Consider the following 17906-nt stretch of genomic DNA (forward strand, 5'->3'; position numbering starts at 1 on the left):
TCTCCTTGCCCCCCCCCCGCAGTAAAAAACTTCCCAGGCCGCAAGCTTGCCACTTGTCCTGGGTTGGGGGCAAACTCTGGTCTTTCTGAGCAAGCATGTAGCCCCCGAAGCCTCTGGGGAGCAACAAAAACACTTCCCATGCCCCCCACTCCCCCCACTGGGAGCTACTCCCAGTGTCCAGGACTCACTCGCCTACAGCAAGAGACAGGGAGGGCCCGCTCTCATAGATCCCAAACAGCGCAGTTGGAGACTCTGATCAAGAAGCCTACACTGCAACAGCCAAGCTGGGTGGAAATAGCCTCCAGCATCACAGCAGTACTAATGCCACAAAGGCCCTCTGAGCCAGACTGCCCAAAGTGATGTCTGTAGAGAAAGGCATCAGCCTCTCTCAGACAGTAATGATGCTGGAAGATGCAGGAAATGTGGAGAAGGGATGGTTGGATGTAGAATGGCTAAAGCTAAGTGGCCAGTGGTCAAGCAGCCCCAAAGAAGAGCAAAGGATGAGTCTAATGGCTGTTAGAAACCACTGGAGGTGACTGCAGAGGATAAGTGAAGGAAGAAGGTGGAGGGCTAAAAGGATGCTCCCAGATATAGGCCAGCTGGCAAAGGAGCTACTGTGAGGGATGGAGTCAAGCTGGGGGGAGAGGAGACCAGGTGATGCAACCACTTCTCATTCTGAGGCCTGGGGAACTTTTCTCCAAAGGGGGAGCAAAATGGAGGCCAGGTCCTTCCAGGGGGAGCAGACAGGGTCCCACAAACTTGTTTTCTGAATATTATTTTTCCTCCTCTAATCAGAATAGGCAAAAGGATTTACTTATCCAGAGCAGTATGATACCCTGCTTAAGTGACAAATGTGAGGTTTAATGTATGGTGAAAATATTTAGAAAAATGATAACAGTCCTTGGATTAGAACCTTACAAGTTGCAGGCGTGTGTAATACTGATGGAAAATCTGTAGTGGTTTTGGACATTTTTAGAGTGTACTTGTTTTCTAGAACATCTGCTTTATAAAGTGTGCATGGAATTATTTCTGATTCTGTCATGACACAGTTTGATCTTAACTGCTCCCCTCTTCACAGAAATAACACTGTAGTAGAAGTGGCTGGTGACATCCAGTAGAATGAGGGAAGTTCTAAACCAGCAATCCTTTTTAAGCCTGTGGGCGCATTTGAAAATCATGACCCAGAGTGGTGGGCACAACTACAAAATAGCTACTATAGGATGCCAGAATGGATGCCACAGGAAGTTGAGCAACACAAATGTAGGGGGATAAAGGAAATAATTTAAAAATACATTGAGAAAGTTGAGTGAAAGAATTGTTGAGAATTGTTAAAAAGCAGTTAAAAAGCAGTTTGGACTTGGCTTAGTCCCGAGTCCCTCCAGAGAAACAGATCTGCGGATTAACAGCATTTTGAAAGTATGCAGTTATTAGTTAGCTTTGTGGATGAGGTACAGATCTAGTCTCATAGCGCTTGGAGGTTTAAAAGAGAAATCTTTACTAGAAAGATTATTTACAAATTATATTGTATTAATCTGCTTCAGTCTTACAGAAGTTTAGAGTAGTTACAAAACAGCACAGTCGAAGCCTCTATGGTTAGGCTGAAAACAGGACTGCATTCCTCACATCAGCAGATGGAGATAGCTGAGCCTAATGGTGGTTGTGCCTTGCTGTTGCAAAATAAATTGGAACTTCTCTTTCTATTCCTGAAGAAAAAGGAAGTGGGTGGGAGCCCACCTTAAACAAAGGAATCCCCAGAGCACATGCTCAGGGTTTTTCCACTGTAACCTCCCCAGTGACCATTTGATGCCACTAGTGAGCTCATGGGTACAGCTCAGCTGCTTAAACAGCTTAACAGCCCTTCAAGTCTGACTTCACCAAATTACTTGCTGACTGCATTTCCAAAAAGAATAAAACACAGTCATTAGAGGTGACATGGAAACAGATCTCCAATGCCAATTAGAAGCTCCGGTGCTTCAGCGAGCACCTATGTCTAAGGTGGCCAGTGCCACAGCATAGCGGGGAGGGGCAGTGGCAGCAGCAGCGTGTGAGCTCTGCACCTGCATGCGGGTGCCGGCTAGTGTGCCACCACCGGCGCCGCCCCTCCCATCCGCCCCACAGGGCTGGCCGCCTTGGACATCGGTGCTCGCTGAAGCAGCCAAAGCGCACCGGAGCTCTCAACCCCAGTGGTTACCAAGAAAGGTGGCACTGGACACCATGGTGCCCATGTTCTAGACAACAATTAGGCTAAGCAGGCTGCAAAAAGCCTTTCACTTTAGGAAGTAAAAACACCAGGACATTTCTAACTAGATGATGCTTTTTTCCTGCTTTCAGGTTTCAGCCATTCAAATTCTGTATGTTATATCCCAAAATTTACTTAGCATTACAATTAAGACTGTTACAAATTAAATTGTAGTTTTTCTCAAAATGATAACAGTTGATTTCAAGCAAGTACAAAAGCCTTCGGGAAATTATTCTTGTTTCTTCATCGGTTTACTATTACTTTTTTAAAAAGCAGTTAATTTTGTTTATAGTTAGAACTTCATTAGACACTTCTACATTGATTATCCATAATGGAAGAATAGTCCATGGGAAGAAAGAAAAATATAAACCTGGAGATAATATTACCATTGAGTGTTACGCTGGCTATATACTACAAGGGACATCTGTGGTTCGATATATCGGTGGGAAGAAATGGAGTCCTGGAATTCCATATTGTTCTCTAAGTATGTATAAAGTTTCTGAATGTTGCTCTGCTTTTTAACAAACAGGAAGAATCTTCATTCTTTTACTATGTTTTTAAACACACTCACACACACAAGCTGGGAGCATGCAAGGAATTGCATAAAAAGAAAAGAATTTGGAAATTCCAACCCTCTTCCTCCAAAATGCTTTAAATTACCAGGGGCATAAGCAACGTTAATTATTTTATTTATTTATCTAGCAATTTATATACCACCCTTTGCAGTTAGGGTGTCTCTGGGCTGTTTCTGTAGCATAAGACTCTTCAAAATGATTCATCAATAAAACCAGATAAAACGTTATACAAAACCACACTTTAATACTTTTGCAGCAATCCTGAATTTCTGAGGTCAGTTATGGCCTATTAGAAGGAGGATGGAGGGAAAAAGAAGGCGGGGGGGGGTCAGGAAGGCCCAGGATATACTAGAGATATTATCTAGCTGTATATATCTCTAGCTTGCTTCTAGCTCCATCTTACAAGAACTGCAGAGTTCAGAAAGTTCCAACAGGGCCCTGATCTCGCTTGGGAGCTCATCCCACCTGGTGAGAGTCAGGGCTGAAAAAGCCCTGGCTCTGGTTGAGGCCAATCATATTTCCTTGGGGCCAAGGATCCTCAGCTGGTTAGTATTGCTTGATCAAAGAGCCTCTGCTCCACACACACTATCTCTTCACTTTAACCAACTCTCTTTAAAATGAACCTATTTCTCAGGTCTTTTATTTTCTTCCATACCTGGGGGATTTTCTTAGTGTGATTCAAGCTTGTGACTCCATTGCCATGGGGCCCAAGAACCTCCTATTAGATAGGATGATGAAGAACAATGGAAGGATCTACCGGCTAGTGTGCTAGTCTACCCTCCAATTTTTCCATATGTGTAGGTGACATTCTCTTACCTGAGGATGAGTCCCATCCCTGAACTCAGTATTGCTTACTCCTAAGTAAACAGTAACAAGATCAGGGGCATTTCCACACCCTTTAAATATAGTGTAATGTTTACCGTAAGTAGTCGTTATATTCCTGCCCCTCCAGAAGTCATCGCCAACATCCAGCAACCAAGCAGCAACTGGCCAGCTGTATCCGCCATTTTAAAGGGCTAGTTGGTGAATCCCAAAAAGTGGATTCACCAACATATGTAGTGCTACCTACTAGAGAGCAGCCAGCAGGCCATCAGCAAAAAAAAAAAAAAAAAATTCTGGAGGCAAAGAAGCGCTATCTCTGCCTTCAATGTCCTGCCCTCGCACCTGCCTCCCTTTCCCTTCTCCCGAGGATGAGAGTTGTTTTTTTTTAAGTGAACTGCCTGGAGCAAATAGGTATTCATTCATGCAGGCAAAAGAAGAAAAACATTCCCCCAAAGTTGTACCACAGAGCATGCCTCTCCAACCTCCCCACACCTGCAATCAGGAATGAGATTTATTTTTAAAAGAAGCTAGACTCGTGATTCCATAAGGGGTGGCAATAAAGAAGCACTATGCATCTATGATGCATCTATGATGCATTCTCAATGGAGAAATAATGATTTTTTAAAAATAGCGTGCATCGCAGGCCCTTTAAAGCATGGGGAAAGGGGATTAGCTGCCTGGCTTAATTGACAGGTAGAAGAGTGTCGCGTATAAATCGCGTTGCTCTCTTCTGCCATTTCCAGCAGCACTTGTGGAGGGGGAGAAGTGCGAAATGGCGGCAGAGAAGAGCAAGACAGCAAAAAAGGTGAGGAGGGGCCAGTGTTACACCACTCAGCTGGCAGAATGCTATTTTTAAAGATGTGTGGAAATGCTTCAGGATTCAATGCTGCCTGGGAGCTTGTTTAGCCTCCACATAAAGCTGAGAGGAAGTAGGCCGAAGATCTGTAAGGAGTAACACTGCTGTTTTAAATCTTAGCGTATGAGGATTATTGGTTACCGTGGATCCATAATAGGTGCTGCTTGCCTCTCTAGCTGCATCTTCTTTGCTTCAAGTACAGGTTAGAGGAATGAGGACATTCCTAGAAATATCAGTATATAAATGTCACTGAAAAAGCTTCCCTCTCCCACTTCTGCCTAGGATACTCCCATCAGTCTTTCAGTTCCTTGCTATTCTGTGTCTGGTATTTGTATACAGTAGAGGGCAAGTGAGCCCTGCTGGATAGATGTCGTGTACCATATCTGGATAGTAGGAGTGAGAATCTTCTGCTTGTGGCTTCCAAATTGGGGGGGGGGGGGCACACAACAGTTCGCTGTGTGAGTGGTATGGCTGGTTCATCTTTGTGGTTTCTCTGCAGTCCCATATGGGACTGCATCTTTGCAGACCATTAACGGAGAGGATTAGCATGCTTTTAAAGTAATTTATTTACTCCCAAGAATGCTCACCCCTCCACTCACAGGGAGACTTTCTTGCCCAAAAGTCATATGACCTAGGAGAGGCAAGCAGTCTTCAGAGAAAGAGAGAACTTTAAATCTCTCTCTCCATACAAAACAGTAAAATACAGAAGAATTTGTCTGTGGCTATCCCTTATACTGAGATATGGAGAAGAAATAATCTAGAAATAATCTAACTGCGGGCCCAAAATGACCTAGAACAATGAATACAACAACTGTCTATTGTGCCTTGAAAAGGGTCACAACTCTTCCTCCTGCCCAGCTTGTCAGCAACTTACTCCAAAGGTTCGAGAAAGGAGAGTAGCTTGACTCAAGGCTGCACTGTGGGAACAGGCCTGAAGCCTCTAAGCCTGCTTCTCCTCAAAAGGCATCTAAGCCTATGGATGAGTCTTCCTTGGCAAGGGTTTCCTCTGAGCTGCCTGCAGAGAAAACAAGAAGAACAAGAATTGAGAGTTTTTGTGTGCCTTGGCTATGCCAGAGGGCTACAATATGAACTGGTGTCAACAATTGCTGTTGCTGACCTGTCGAGAGGCATCGACCCTGATTGGGGCTTTGAGGCAGCACTGACTTTGAGCTCTCTCTACCCTGAGACTAATCAGAATTCATGGGACCTGACACCAAACCTCATCTCTGACCTTGGTCAGAGGAACTACTCCCATCACTCCAGAAGATTCCAAGGATGATATCATGGTGGTGTGTCCCGCGTCACAATCAAGATGTTGATGCCGATCTTCATTGAAAGCAAGAGAGCATGATGCAGCTACTTTATACCCGTACCCCATGGGAAGGACATTCCTTGATGTTATGTTACACTCCCTCTTAGTCAAGATCTGTGGTGCCAAAGCCCTGTCCTTTCAAGGTTGACATGGTACCACACAATTCTGATTCTAAGCCCAACATCGATTGTCCCTGAGAACCAGCTTCAGATGTGACATCCTTTCCGTCACCCTCAGATGATATAGCTGAGGCTGTTTCCGCTTCTCCAAAAGAGAACTTAAAAATGTGCTCTGAACAGCTGATTAAGATGGAAAAGCAGTTAAAGATTGAATATTTTCCTGTCACTCCCCTAGATGATGATGAATCTTGTATGCACCTGAGAAAAGCTCTGTTGCTCTCCCCTTAGTTAATGGGATAAAGAAGATTTTAAAATATGGGAGAACCCTCCTTCCACAGTAGCTTCATCTAAGATGCTTGAGAGTATAAAATTCAAGATGAGAGATGCAAGTTATTGCTCAAGCATCCCAAGGCTAATTTTATAATTTCTCTAGTATTGTCTGTCAAAAATGAGAGCAGAAGAACAAATACAGGGTTCCATGTATCCCCCATGTTGTATGTAAACTGCCCTAAGCCATACGGAAGGGCGATATAGAAATCAAATAAATAAATAAATAAATAAATTGGGCTGCAAGGTCCATTTATCTGGTGCCTTGGGGCCCCAAGTGGTTAATCTTGAAACTGTCATGAGCAGATACCAAATGGTCTTGTGGGACAAGTTGGTTCTACTTGTACTCCTTGCTGGAGGACAAGCAACTGATTCTGAAGGATCTGATTTTGGAGGGGCTTAGCAAGCAAGGTAAATGCATCCAGGCATATTGGATATTGCCATAGCCACACTATGTTTACTGGGATTACTCTCCGAAGGTATTCCTGCTTGAGGTCCTCATCTCTCACACCTGATATGAAGGCAAAATTGGAGGACCTGCCTTATGAGGGTTCTGAAATCTTTGGTCAGACTAGTGATGAGGAGTAAGAGTGCCTGTGAAAATATAATCTTATGGCGTGACCTCTTCTTCCTCCAGTACTCCGCCTAAGCAGAGGTATTGGTGAGGTCCACTCATGAGGTGGGCTGCACCAGTAGATACCAATATCCACACACCAGGAGGCAGGGAAACAGAACCTCCAGAGCTCTGGAGAGGGCCGGATGCCATGATCTCTGTTTTCTTGATGTTGAGTTTCAAGCCAACTTTTGCACCCTCCTGCTTCGCCCGCATCAACAGGCTCTTTAGTTCCTCTTCACTTTCTGCCATTAGAGTGGTATCATCTGCATATCTGAGGTTGTTGATATTTCTCCCTGCAATCTTGATCCCAATTTGTGACTCCTCTAATCCCGCATTTCTCATATTGTGCTCTGCATACAAGTTAAATAGGCAAGGCGACATTATACAGCCTTGCCAAACTCCTTTCTCAATTTTGAACCAATCAGTGATTCCATGCCCGGTTCTCACTGTTGCTTCTTGACCTGCATATAGGTTTCTCAAGAGACAAATAAGATGTTCTGGTATTCCCATCTCTTTAAGAACTTGCCACAATTTGTTGTCTTGCCATAATTTGCTGTGTTCCACAACAATCAAAGGCTTTAGCATAGTCAATGAAGCAGAAGTAGATGTTCTTCTGGAACTCCCTAGCTTTCTCCATGATCCAGTTTATGTTGGCAATTTGATCTCTAGTTTCTCTGCCTCTTCAAAATCCTGCCTGTACTTCTGGAAGTTCTCAGTCCACATATTGCTGGAGCCTAGCTTGTAGGATTTTGAGCATAACTTTGCTAGCATGAGAAATGAGTGCAATGGTGCGGTAGTTTGAACATTCTTTGGCATTGCCCTTCTTTGGGATTGGAATGTAAACTGACCTTTTCCAATCCTGTGGCCATTGTTGAGTTTTCCAAATTTGCTGGCATATTGACTGTAGCACTTTTACTGCATTGTCTTTTAAGATTTTGAATAGTTCAACTGGAATGCTGTCACCACCACTAGCTTTATTGTTGCTCAGACTTCCTAAGGCCCATTTGACTTCACATTCCAGGATGTCTGGCTCCAGGTCAGTAACTACCCCATCGTGGTTATCAGGGATGTTAAGCTCGCTCTTGTATAGTTCCTCTGTATAATTTTGCCACCTTTTAAAAATCTCTTCTGGTTCTGTGAGGTCCCAACCATTTTGGTCCTTTATCATACCCATCTTTGCATACAACGTTCTCGTCATATCTCCAATTTTCTTGAAAAGATCTCTGGTCCTCCCCATTCTATTGTTTTCTTCTATTTGTTTGCACTGTTCATTTAAGAAGGCATTCTTATCTCTTCTAGCTTTTCTCTGGAATTCTGCATTCAGTTGGGTGTATCTTTTTCTTTCTCCCTTGCCTTTCACTTCCCTTCTCTCCTTAGCTATTTGTAAAGCTTTCTCAGACAGCTATTTTGATTTCTTGCATTCCTTTTCCTTTGGGATGGCTTTAGTTGCTACCTCTTGTACAATTTTGCAAACCTCCATCCATAGTTCTTCAGGCACTCTGTCTATCAGATCTAATTCCTTAAATCTATTTGTCACCTCTACTGTATATTCGTCGGGGATATGATTTAGTTCATACCTGAGTGTCCTGGTGCTTTCCCCTACTTTCTTCAGTTTAAGCCTAAATTTTGAAACAAGAAGCTGATGATCTGAACCACAATCAGCTCCTGGTCTTGTTTTTACTGACTGGATAGAACTTCTCCATCTTTGGCTGCAGAGCACATAGTCAATCTGATTTCTGTGTTGACCGTCTGGTGATGTCCAACTCTTGGGTTGTTGGAAAAGACTGTTTGCTATGACCATTGTATTCTCTTGACAAAATTCTACCAGCCTGTGGCCTGCTTCATTTTGTACTCCAAGGCCAAACTTGCCTGTTATCCTGGTTATCTTTTGGCTTCCTACTTTAGTATTACAATCCCCCATGATGATAAGCACATCATTTTTTGGCGTTGCTTCTAGAAGGTGTTGTAGGGCTTCATAGAACTGGTCAACATCATCCACTTCAGCAGCAGTGGTTGGGGCATAGACCTGGATTACTGTGATGTTCAATGGTTAGCCTTGGATTCGAACTGAGATCATTCTGTCATTTTGGGAATTGTATCCCAAGGCTGCTTTTCCTATACTCTTATTGATTATGAAGGCTACTCCATTTCTTCTGCAAGATTCTTGTCCACAGTAGTATACCTGATGGTCATCTGAATTAAATTCACCCATTCCCGTCCATTTTAGTTCACTGATTCCTAAAAGGAGAATGTTAGGGCAGATTAAAAAAAAACACCCATAGCATTCAGTCAGGCACAAAGAAAAAAGCACAGGAAACAACTCTGTTGCAATAAAAGAAGACTTGCTAACTCCAATTTTGAACAGATGCACTGGCAGGCTGCATTTCTAGCACTCATGGAGATGGCCTTGAATCTGCTGCATTCCTGGTAAAATGAAAGGCTGGTGCTTCTGGAAATGACAGAGTTCTTGCTGTAGAAAGGGCTCTTTTTAAAAAGATCTTTCCTAATAGGTATCAGGTGTAGATGCTGACCTTCACTGTCAACAGTTTTCTTTTTGCCTAGCACACTTGCAGGTGCCATCAATCAGCCTATCAGAGAATATCTCTGCAGGCAGGAAATCCCCATACAACTCCAAACTCTACAATTCCCACTGATTGATGTGGTCCCTCTCACTTCCAAATCTCCAGATCATCTCAGAACCAATCTGTCCTATACCATGACTTTGCTCTCTTCCTTAGTTTTAGCGGTTTATTTGGACAAGTCCATACTGTCCCCCAGATAGTGGCCTCCTGCCAAACAGTAGAGATTCATTCCCTGATGGCCTGCTTTTCAGCACAAAGGTACCAGTCTACTTCACAAATCCAAGTTATTGGGACATGTGCGCTGCCTCGCACCAGACTTTATGAAACCTATTCAGAATTGGTTTCTGCATCATTTTAAAGCTGCTCATCACCCAGGTTAGGAAAAAAACTTTCCATCCCAACGGTGATTGTCCAGTCTTTGATTTGGTGGGCAGATCTGAGAAACCCACAAAAGGATGTAGCTGTCGGGACCTCTTCCCATAACACTGAGGTCCCCACTGATGCTTCCCTTATGGGGTGGGATGCCCATTGTAATGGTAGGATTGTGCAGGCTGCTTGGTCCACACATGATGCAGGTTTATTTATTAATACTATAGAACTGAGTGCCATTAAATATGTCCTTATTTCTTTTTCAGTTCTTCAAGGCTGGAGGGTCTTTTACAGAAACACGTAGGGGGGAACAGGGTCCATACGTCTCTGCAGAGGCCATATCCATTGGGAAATCTGCCATGCAATTCAACATTGTTCTCTCTGCCATTCACAAGTGGCATACACAACACCCTAGTGGACACCTTAAGCAGGAAAATAGGTTACACCCACGAATGGGAGATACACTTGTAATATTTGCTCCCCATTTTCCATTGTTGCGGTACACTAGAGATAGACCTGTATGCCACTAGAAAGAACACCAAATGTTCCTATTTATGTTCCAGGGCTGGGATATGTTTGGGACCCCTAGGGGATGCCTTCCAACTCTGATGGGTGGATTCCCTCTTCTATGCATTTCCTCCTTAGGGGATCCTCAACACAGTGATTTTGAATCTACAGGCAGACCACACGTATCAAGGAAGCCTATTTGGATGAACAGAGAACTTCAAGAGGAACTAAGAAAGAAAAGGAAAATGTTCAGGAAATGGAGGGAAGGACAGAACTCTAAAGAAGAGTACCTACGGTTACTAGGCACTGTAGATCAATCATCAGACAGGCCAAAGCTGAGAGTGAGCTAAGATTGGCCAGGGAAGCCCATTGTAACAAGAAAAGATTATTCAGTTATGTGAGGAGCAAAGGTAAAGTAAAGGAGGCAATAGGCCCACTGTTGGGAGCAGATGGACAAACTCTAACGGAGGATGCAGAGAAAGCAGAAAGGCTCAGTGTCTATTTTACATCTGTTTTTTCCCACAGGTCAAAGGGTTTAGGCACATCTAGAGTTGGCAATAGCCAAGGGATAGCGTCTGGGTGGCAGGTTGACATAGAGAGATTGTCGAGAGTAATTTAGCTGCACTGGATGAGTTCAAATCCCCTGGGCCGGATGAAATGCACCCGAGAGTGCTTAAAGAACTTTCCGGAGAACTTGCAGAACCCTTGTCCATCATCTTTGGGACCTCTTTAAGGACCGGAGATGTCCCGGAGGACTGGAAGAGAGCAAACGTTACTCCAATCTTCAAAAAAGGGAGAAAGGATGACCTGGGAAACTACAGACCATTGAGTCTGACCTCTGTTGTGGGGAAGATAATGCAGCACATATTAAAGGGAGTGATCTGCAAACATCTGGAAGACAATTTGGTGATCCAGGGAAGTCTGCATGGATTTGTCTCCAACAGGTCCTGTCAGACCAACCTGGTTTCCTTCTTTGACCAAATAACAGGTTTGCTGGATCATGGAAATTTGATTGATGTCGTTTACTTGGATTTTAGTAAAGCTTTTGATAAAGTTCCTCATGATGTTCTGATGGATAATTGAAGGACTGCAATCTGGATTTTCAGATAGTTAGGTGGATAGGGAATTGGTTAGAGAACCGCACTCAAAGAGTTGTTGTCAATGGTGTTTCATCAGACTGGAGTGAGGTGAGTAGCGGGGTACCTCGGTGCTCGGTCCGGTACTTTTTAACATATTTATTTATTTGTTTGTTTGTTTATTTATTATATTTATATACCGCCCTCCCCAAGGGCTCAGGGCGGCTTACAGAAAATAGGGAAGGATACAATTAACACATGGTAACAGGCAACAGTAACAGCAATAATATTAATGATATAGATGAAGGGGTGGAGTGACTACTCATTAAGTTTGTAGATGACACCAAATTGGGAGGACTGGCAAATACTCCAGAAGACAGAGACAGAGTTCAACGAGATCTGAACACAATGGGAAAATGGGCAAATGAGTACAAGATGCGATTTAATAAAGATAAGTGTAAAGTTCTGCGTCTGGGTCAGAAAAATGAAACGCATGCCTACTGGATGGGGGATACGCTTCTAGGTAACACTATGTGTGAACGAGACCTTGGGGTACTTGTGGATCGTAAGCTAAACATGAGCAGGCAGTGTGATGCAGCGGTAAAAAAGGCGAATGCCATTCTGGGCTGTATCAACAGGGGCATCTCATCAAAATCACAAGATGTCATAGTCCCATTGTATACGGCACTGGTCAGACCACACCTGGAGTACTGTGTGCAGTTCTGGAGGCCTAACTTCAAGAAGGACATGGATTAAAATTGAAAGGATACAGAGGAGAGCGACGAGGATGATCTGGGGCCAAGGGACCAAGCCCTATGAAGATAGGTTGAGGGACTTGAGAATGTTCAGCCTGGAGAAAAGGAGGTTGAGATAGCCCTCTTTAAGTATTTGAAAGGTTGTCACTTAGAGGACGGCAAGATGCTGCTTCCATTGGCTGCAGAGGAAAGGATGTGCAGTAATGGGTTTAAACTACAAGTACAACGATATAGGCTAGATATCAGAAAAAAAATTTCACAGTCAGAGTAGTTCGGCAGTGGAATAGGCTGCCTAAGGAGGTGGTGAGCTCCCCCTCACTGGCAGTCTTCAAGCAAAGGTTGGATACATACTTTTCTTGGATGCTTTAGGAAGCTTTGGGCTGATCCTGCATTGAGCAGGGGGTTGGACTAGATGGCCTATGTGGCCCCTTCCAGCTCTATGATTCTATGATTCTATACTAACCCCTTCATTGGCCAGAAAGCCATGGTTACCCACTCTTGAAATTGTCAAGGGGCCATCACATAATCCTCCCCCTGGAAGTTTTGGGTGGGAAAGTCTTGCTGTGAGGGGAAGGATGAGCACTCTTGGGAATAAATAAATTATTTTAAAAGCTTGCTAATCCTCTCAGTAGAGCCTCTTGTGGCGCAGAGTGGTAAGGCAGCAGACATGCAGTCTGAAAAGTCTGCCCATGAGGCTGGGAGTTCAATCCCAGCAGCCGGCTCAAGGTTGACTCAGCCTTCCATCCTTCCGAAGTCAGTAAAATGAGTACCCAGCTTGCTGGGGGGTAAATGGTAATGACTGGGGAAGGCAGTGGCAAACCACCCCGTATTGAGTCTGCCATGAAAACGCTAGAGGGCGTCACCCCAAGGGTCAGACATGACCCAGTGCTTGCACAGGGGATACCTTTACCTTTTAAATCCTCTCAGTGGCTGGCCTGCAAAAATGCAGTCACATGGAAGCAGCCCCACGGAAAGCGCGAGAGGCTGTTTAAACTCTTTTCTCAGTTCTATTTTCCTACTCATAATTGCCATGCTCAAAAAGTGCTTTTCTCCAGGATCCTGAAAAGGTAACCTAGAACATCAGGACAAAACAGAATTAGGGCTGCCCTACTCCCTACCCCATATTCTGTCATATATAATAGTGGTCCCCAACCACCGGGCCGCGGCCCGGCAAGCTTCTTACTGGGGGGGGGGGGGGGAGAGGGAAGCAGGGCTGCGCATGTGTGCATGCGCGGCCGAAATCGCAAAAGTGCCACGCATGCGTGATTTCGGCCGGGCCGCGCATGCAGAGCATGCGCAGCCAGGCAATCAACCTCCCTGCTGCCGCCGGTCCCCAGCCTCAAAAAGGTTGGGGACCATTGATATATAACATAGTAACGACAGATTATTGACACAGTAAATATATTATTTAGTATTTTATAGTTTAATATGTAATATTTAATAGTATTAAATGTATTAATAAACCATGACAATTCATTGGACCTGAAACAATATGAATGTTGGAGGCTGCAGGGCAGACTGCCTGCCCCATTTCTTCCTTCCTTGTGAAGTAGGGGAAGAAATACATCCTTTTGTCTTGGGCAAGGAAAAGCATTAGGTGGGTCATCTCTAGGCTAATTGTTACATCAAGGCCAGGCTACCTAGAAATGTGTCAGCATACACAAAGATCTATTGTTTACACGAATCCTCAGGCCTTTATAGATTTTAGACATAAATCTGCCAGAAGACAGCAATCTTCCCTGGTCAGAAGGAAAGCTGACCAGTTTTTGCAAACTCTGGTCACATACTTTTTTCTGGGTTTGGAAAATGATCATTATTGTTTTAAAAGCATTTGCCCACCCAAATGTCTATGAATAAGGTTTTGGACAATATGTCAAGTAAAGTCAAAATTATTTTTTCCGACATATTGAGCCATTGTAAGTAAATTTTCAAATGGTTGATTTAAATTGAGGCAACATTATTCAGAACAACACTGTTGAGGAAGCTGCTTGCTTGCTACTACAGCTAATACTTTATTTCTGAAATAGCTGCAATTTTTCGATGTTGTCTTTTTATAAATAGTAAATAGAAAAGAAGATTGTTTTCTGAGAAACTTACTTAACCCTTTTCCCCCTCTTCTAGGTTTTTTCTTCATACTACTTATAATTGGTATGTAATTTATTGACAATGTCCGAGGGAAAAAACAATGTATTCATAAATTTTCGAGTAAAAGTTGAATGTTTGTTTAACTTCATGTTTTTATACAAAAGAAAAAATGCATTGGGATCATAAGATTCTTGGCACTATTCCATGCAAAATTCAGTGCTATAAACTTCCAGTTTGAGATGAAAGCACATGCTTAATAACTTCTGAAACAAATGAGACTGTATCAATGGTTTAAGTGGCTGAATCATGCCCCTGCTGAGGTATATTTTGTCAGGAACTGTTCCATTTATTCTTATATATTGTATAACTATCTCTGGAGTCTTAAAATACCTTGTAAAAACTTTGCTGCATAATAGAATTGTTGTATCAATATGAAAATTTATCCTATGAGATTTGTTCACTGTCATACTACAATGAATAGAAGTGAGCCTCTCCCATCCTCTCTCACTGCCAGCACATCCCTTCATCAACACACTTCATGACAGAGAACACTCTGATATAGGTCCCCTATGTCTGATACAGTCTTTGAAATAACATACCATTATAGTGCAAGAAAGATCATGTTGTTTCCTTAGCTGTATAGCCACCTTGAATAAACACATTCAAGGATGGGGGAAACATCGCAAGTTGCAACCAGTCTAGACACTGAACAGTCTTGAAGACTTTTATATTACATCAGTGAAGGAAAGAGTGGGTGGGGGAGATATGAACTGTAATGGATGAAGTTTTGGAGAAAGGAGATGATGAAGCATGAGGCAGAGTTCACAAGCTTCTAGTTTTATAATGCAGAGTAATGATGACTACTAATGGTTATTATTCCATATATTTAAAAATATATTTTAAAACCAGCTATGGTCATACTCTGTACTTTAAGATTTGCCTTGCTACAGTATACAATTTAGATTCAGGAGTGTAGCTGAGTTGGTCTGAAAAAGCAGTTGAAAATTTGGGTCTAGGGGCACTTTTAAGACCAACAAAGTTTTATTCAAGGTGTGAGCTTTCGTGTGCATGCACACTTCCTAAGACAATGAAATAGGAATCAGAGAAAATTAGCAATAAATTAGTAAGCATGATGAAGATAGCCAACAAATATGCAGCGTAATAAAGAACAAATAATGCTTTGCTAAAATAACAACTTGAGTTCATCTTTCGGTACAGTTATGTTCACAAAAACATTAGAATAAAATGCTAAGGTTAGTGATTAATGGCAGACACTTTCCCAGTTGTGAACAGAAGTAATTAAATGAGAAGTGTTGCTAGCCCCATCTGTCTAGAGCAGGGGTAGTCAACCTGTGGTCCTCCAGATGTTCATGGACTACAATTCCCATGAGCCCCTGCCAGCAAATGCTGGCAGGGGCTCATGGGAATTGTAGTCTATGAACATCTGGAGAACCACGGGTTGACTACGTCTGCTCTAGAGCAGTGGTCCCCAACCTCCGGTCCGTGGATCAGTCAGTATCGGGCCACAGCTCCTCCCCGGCTGCTGCCTTAGAGGCTGCCTTGCCACTCTGCCGCCAGCTCATCTTTGGTGCTCTCCGGCGGCCGCCATGGCTGTGGCTCCCCCTTGGCGTGGCACTGCGCAGTTGCTGCTGGCAGTGCCCTCCCAGCGGGCAGCGGCGGGAAAACAAGTGGAGCAGGGGCTCAGGCAGCAGCGACGTCCCTCGGCAAAAGACTACCCCCCCCCCGGACCTCTGTAAAATTCTCAAGTGTTGACCGGTCCCTGGTGATAAAAAGGTTGGGGGCCACTGCTCTAGAGTATACAAATCTGTTCATTGTGTTCTTGAAACTTAACATTAAAGTCAATAATTTCACTGAAGTTTAGTTCCAAGCATAAATATTTAGAACTTACCTACATAGTATTTTTTCAGAAGTTGCAAGTAAGCATGGTGATTATTTTTCACTGAATTTGGGTCATTCGCACACTACTATTATTTATATAGCAGTCACTCTGAAGAGTTTGCTACAGGTTCTCTTTCAAATGTCTCCCAACAGAAAAATGGGATGGATCCCGTTTTAAAAAGTTATTACCCTCAATAATACAAAAGCAGGTTAGCGTCAGCACTAAATAGCAATTCATTGCATTTAACTAGAACTTTGAAGAATGTGCCACAAGTTTCTGAAAAACCTTTAACAAACTGATGTTTTTAATCATGTATTAGTTTTCTCAGCCTCAAAGGATTTTTTTTAAATTGGGATGTGTTTCTTTCCTTTTAAGCACTCATCTTTTTTATATTGCTGGTGTTAGCCAAAACATATAAGGAATATATTCAGAAGAAAGGTAAGAACTCTTATATTACCAAACTCCTTATTTCTGTGTTGCATTTCTCAAGGTTCATTTACGTATTAACTACAGAGACAGAATTTCTCTAAGTTAAAAAAAAAAGTGCACTAGTATCATTTGAAGTGCACAGAAACTGCTTCTTTCTACCTCAAGTATGCTAATCATGTAGCTCATGTCCTTCCATGTGTCCATGAGGAGATTGTAGAGCTGCTCTGAGGTAGATATCTTTTCAGCGTGCAATGAAAAACCAAGCAGGAGGAGCAGGGCTACAGCTGTTTGACAAGCAGTGCTGGAGCTGCCAGTCCAGCCTCTTGTCCAGCAGGTTTCCAACTTCATGGGGCTTTAGCCCTGCAGGAGCCAGCTGATCTTGCAGTTCCCATGGATGCTAAGAGCCATTTGAGGCGGGGCTGGATCCCTGTTTAAGAGGACTGCAAGAGGTAGCATGTGCAAAGAGAAAAAAAAACAGATCAACAAGAAAAAGGAAATCCTATTTATCTTGGACAAATTCTGTACCACTGAATAAAATTCAAGCAGAATGCCCTAGACTTTTGGATGTGGGAGTTATTTTTAAAAGCATTGCCATACTTTGAGACAATGTTTTTCTAAAATGAGACAGACCCCACTCCCCTGTTACCACAGCAAAAGATTCCTTTCAATGATGTCCACACACCAACAATTTGGATGTCTCCACACTACTGGCATAGCCTGTCAGGAATACCTTGTCAGTGTTCTTTTGCCATGAACAAAAGGACTAATTATCTGCAAAAAATTGCCATTGAACTTATATATTTTATAACGGGAACTTAGAATACGAGATAGTGCTTTTCATAGATAGATTCCAAATTTAGGAAACAAGATTTTGATTAATGCTATTTGGCATTTGCTCATTTCTTAAACAGACGATCTACTCCAGAGCCATGAACCAGAAGACAGTCTTTGCCATTATCTACATACTTTATCTGATAAAGAGTGAAAAATCAGGTCACAGGGAAGTCCCAGAAATCCAGCATCTAAAAAGACATGATTGCTAAAAGGACATAATAAACAAGAAAATTCTGATAGGGATGTGAGAGATGAGTTATAATACTGAACTGGATTCTTTAATATCCAAATTAAAGGTGGTTGTATTAGGAAATCTATCATGTAGTAGCTTCCATCGGTTTACATGGGAAACTTGTTCCTGAGTGTAGTTCCCACCTACCCAACTGGAATGAAATTCTCAGAAGTTGTACTCCACTTTCTTGCCCTTGTACTGGTCCTCCCCCCAACCCATGTCTTTTGCACATTGAGATGTTCTGGCCTTCCAAAGTCAAAGCCATACATGA

General features: G+C 42.9%; 1 protein-coding gene across 5 annotated transcripts in view; it reads left to right on the top strand.

Moving 5' to 3' along the window:
- Positions 1 to 17906, top strand: part of LOC143836062 (complement receptor type 2-like) — a 105957-nt gene that overhangs the window by 45285 nt on the left and 42766 nt on the right. For all 5 annotated transcript variants that reach the window (XR_013230474.1, XR_013230475.1, XR_013230476.1 and 2 more), the window contains exons 11-13: positions 2532 to 2723; positions 14277 to 14303; positions 16516 to 16578. Coding sequence is in view for 1 of the 5 variants with exons in the window: in XM_077334842.1 (XP_077190957.1) it covers positions 2532 to 2723; positions 14277 to 14303; positions 16516 to 16578 (282 nt within the window). In the remaining 4 variants the exon portion in view is untranslated. The remainder of the gene's footprint in view (positions 1 to 2531; positions 2724 to 14276; positions 14304 to 16515; positions 16579 to 17906) is intronic.

This window comes from Paroedura picta, chromosome 4 (genome assembly GCF_049243985.1).
Source record: "Paroedura picta isolate Pp20150507F chromosome 4, Ppicta_v3.0, whole genome shotgun sequence".
NCBI classification, from domain to species: Eukaryota; Metazoa; Chordata; class Lepidosauria; order Squamata; family Gekkonidae; genus Paroedura; species Paroedura picta.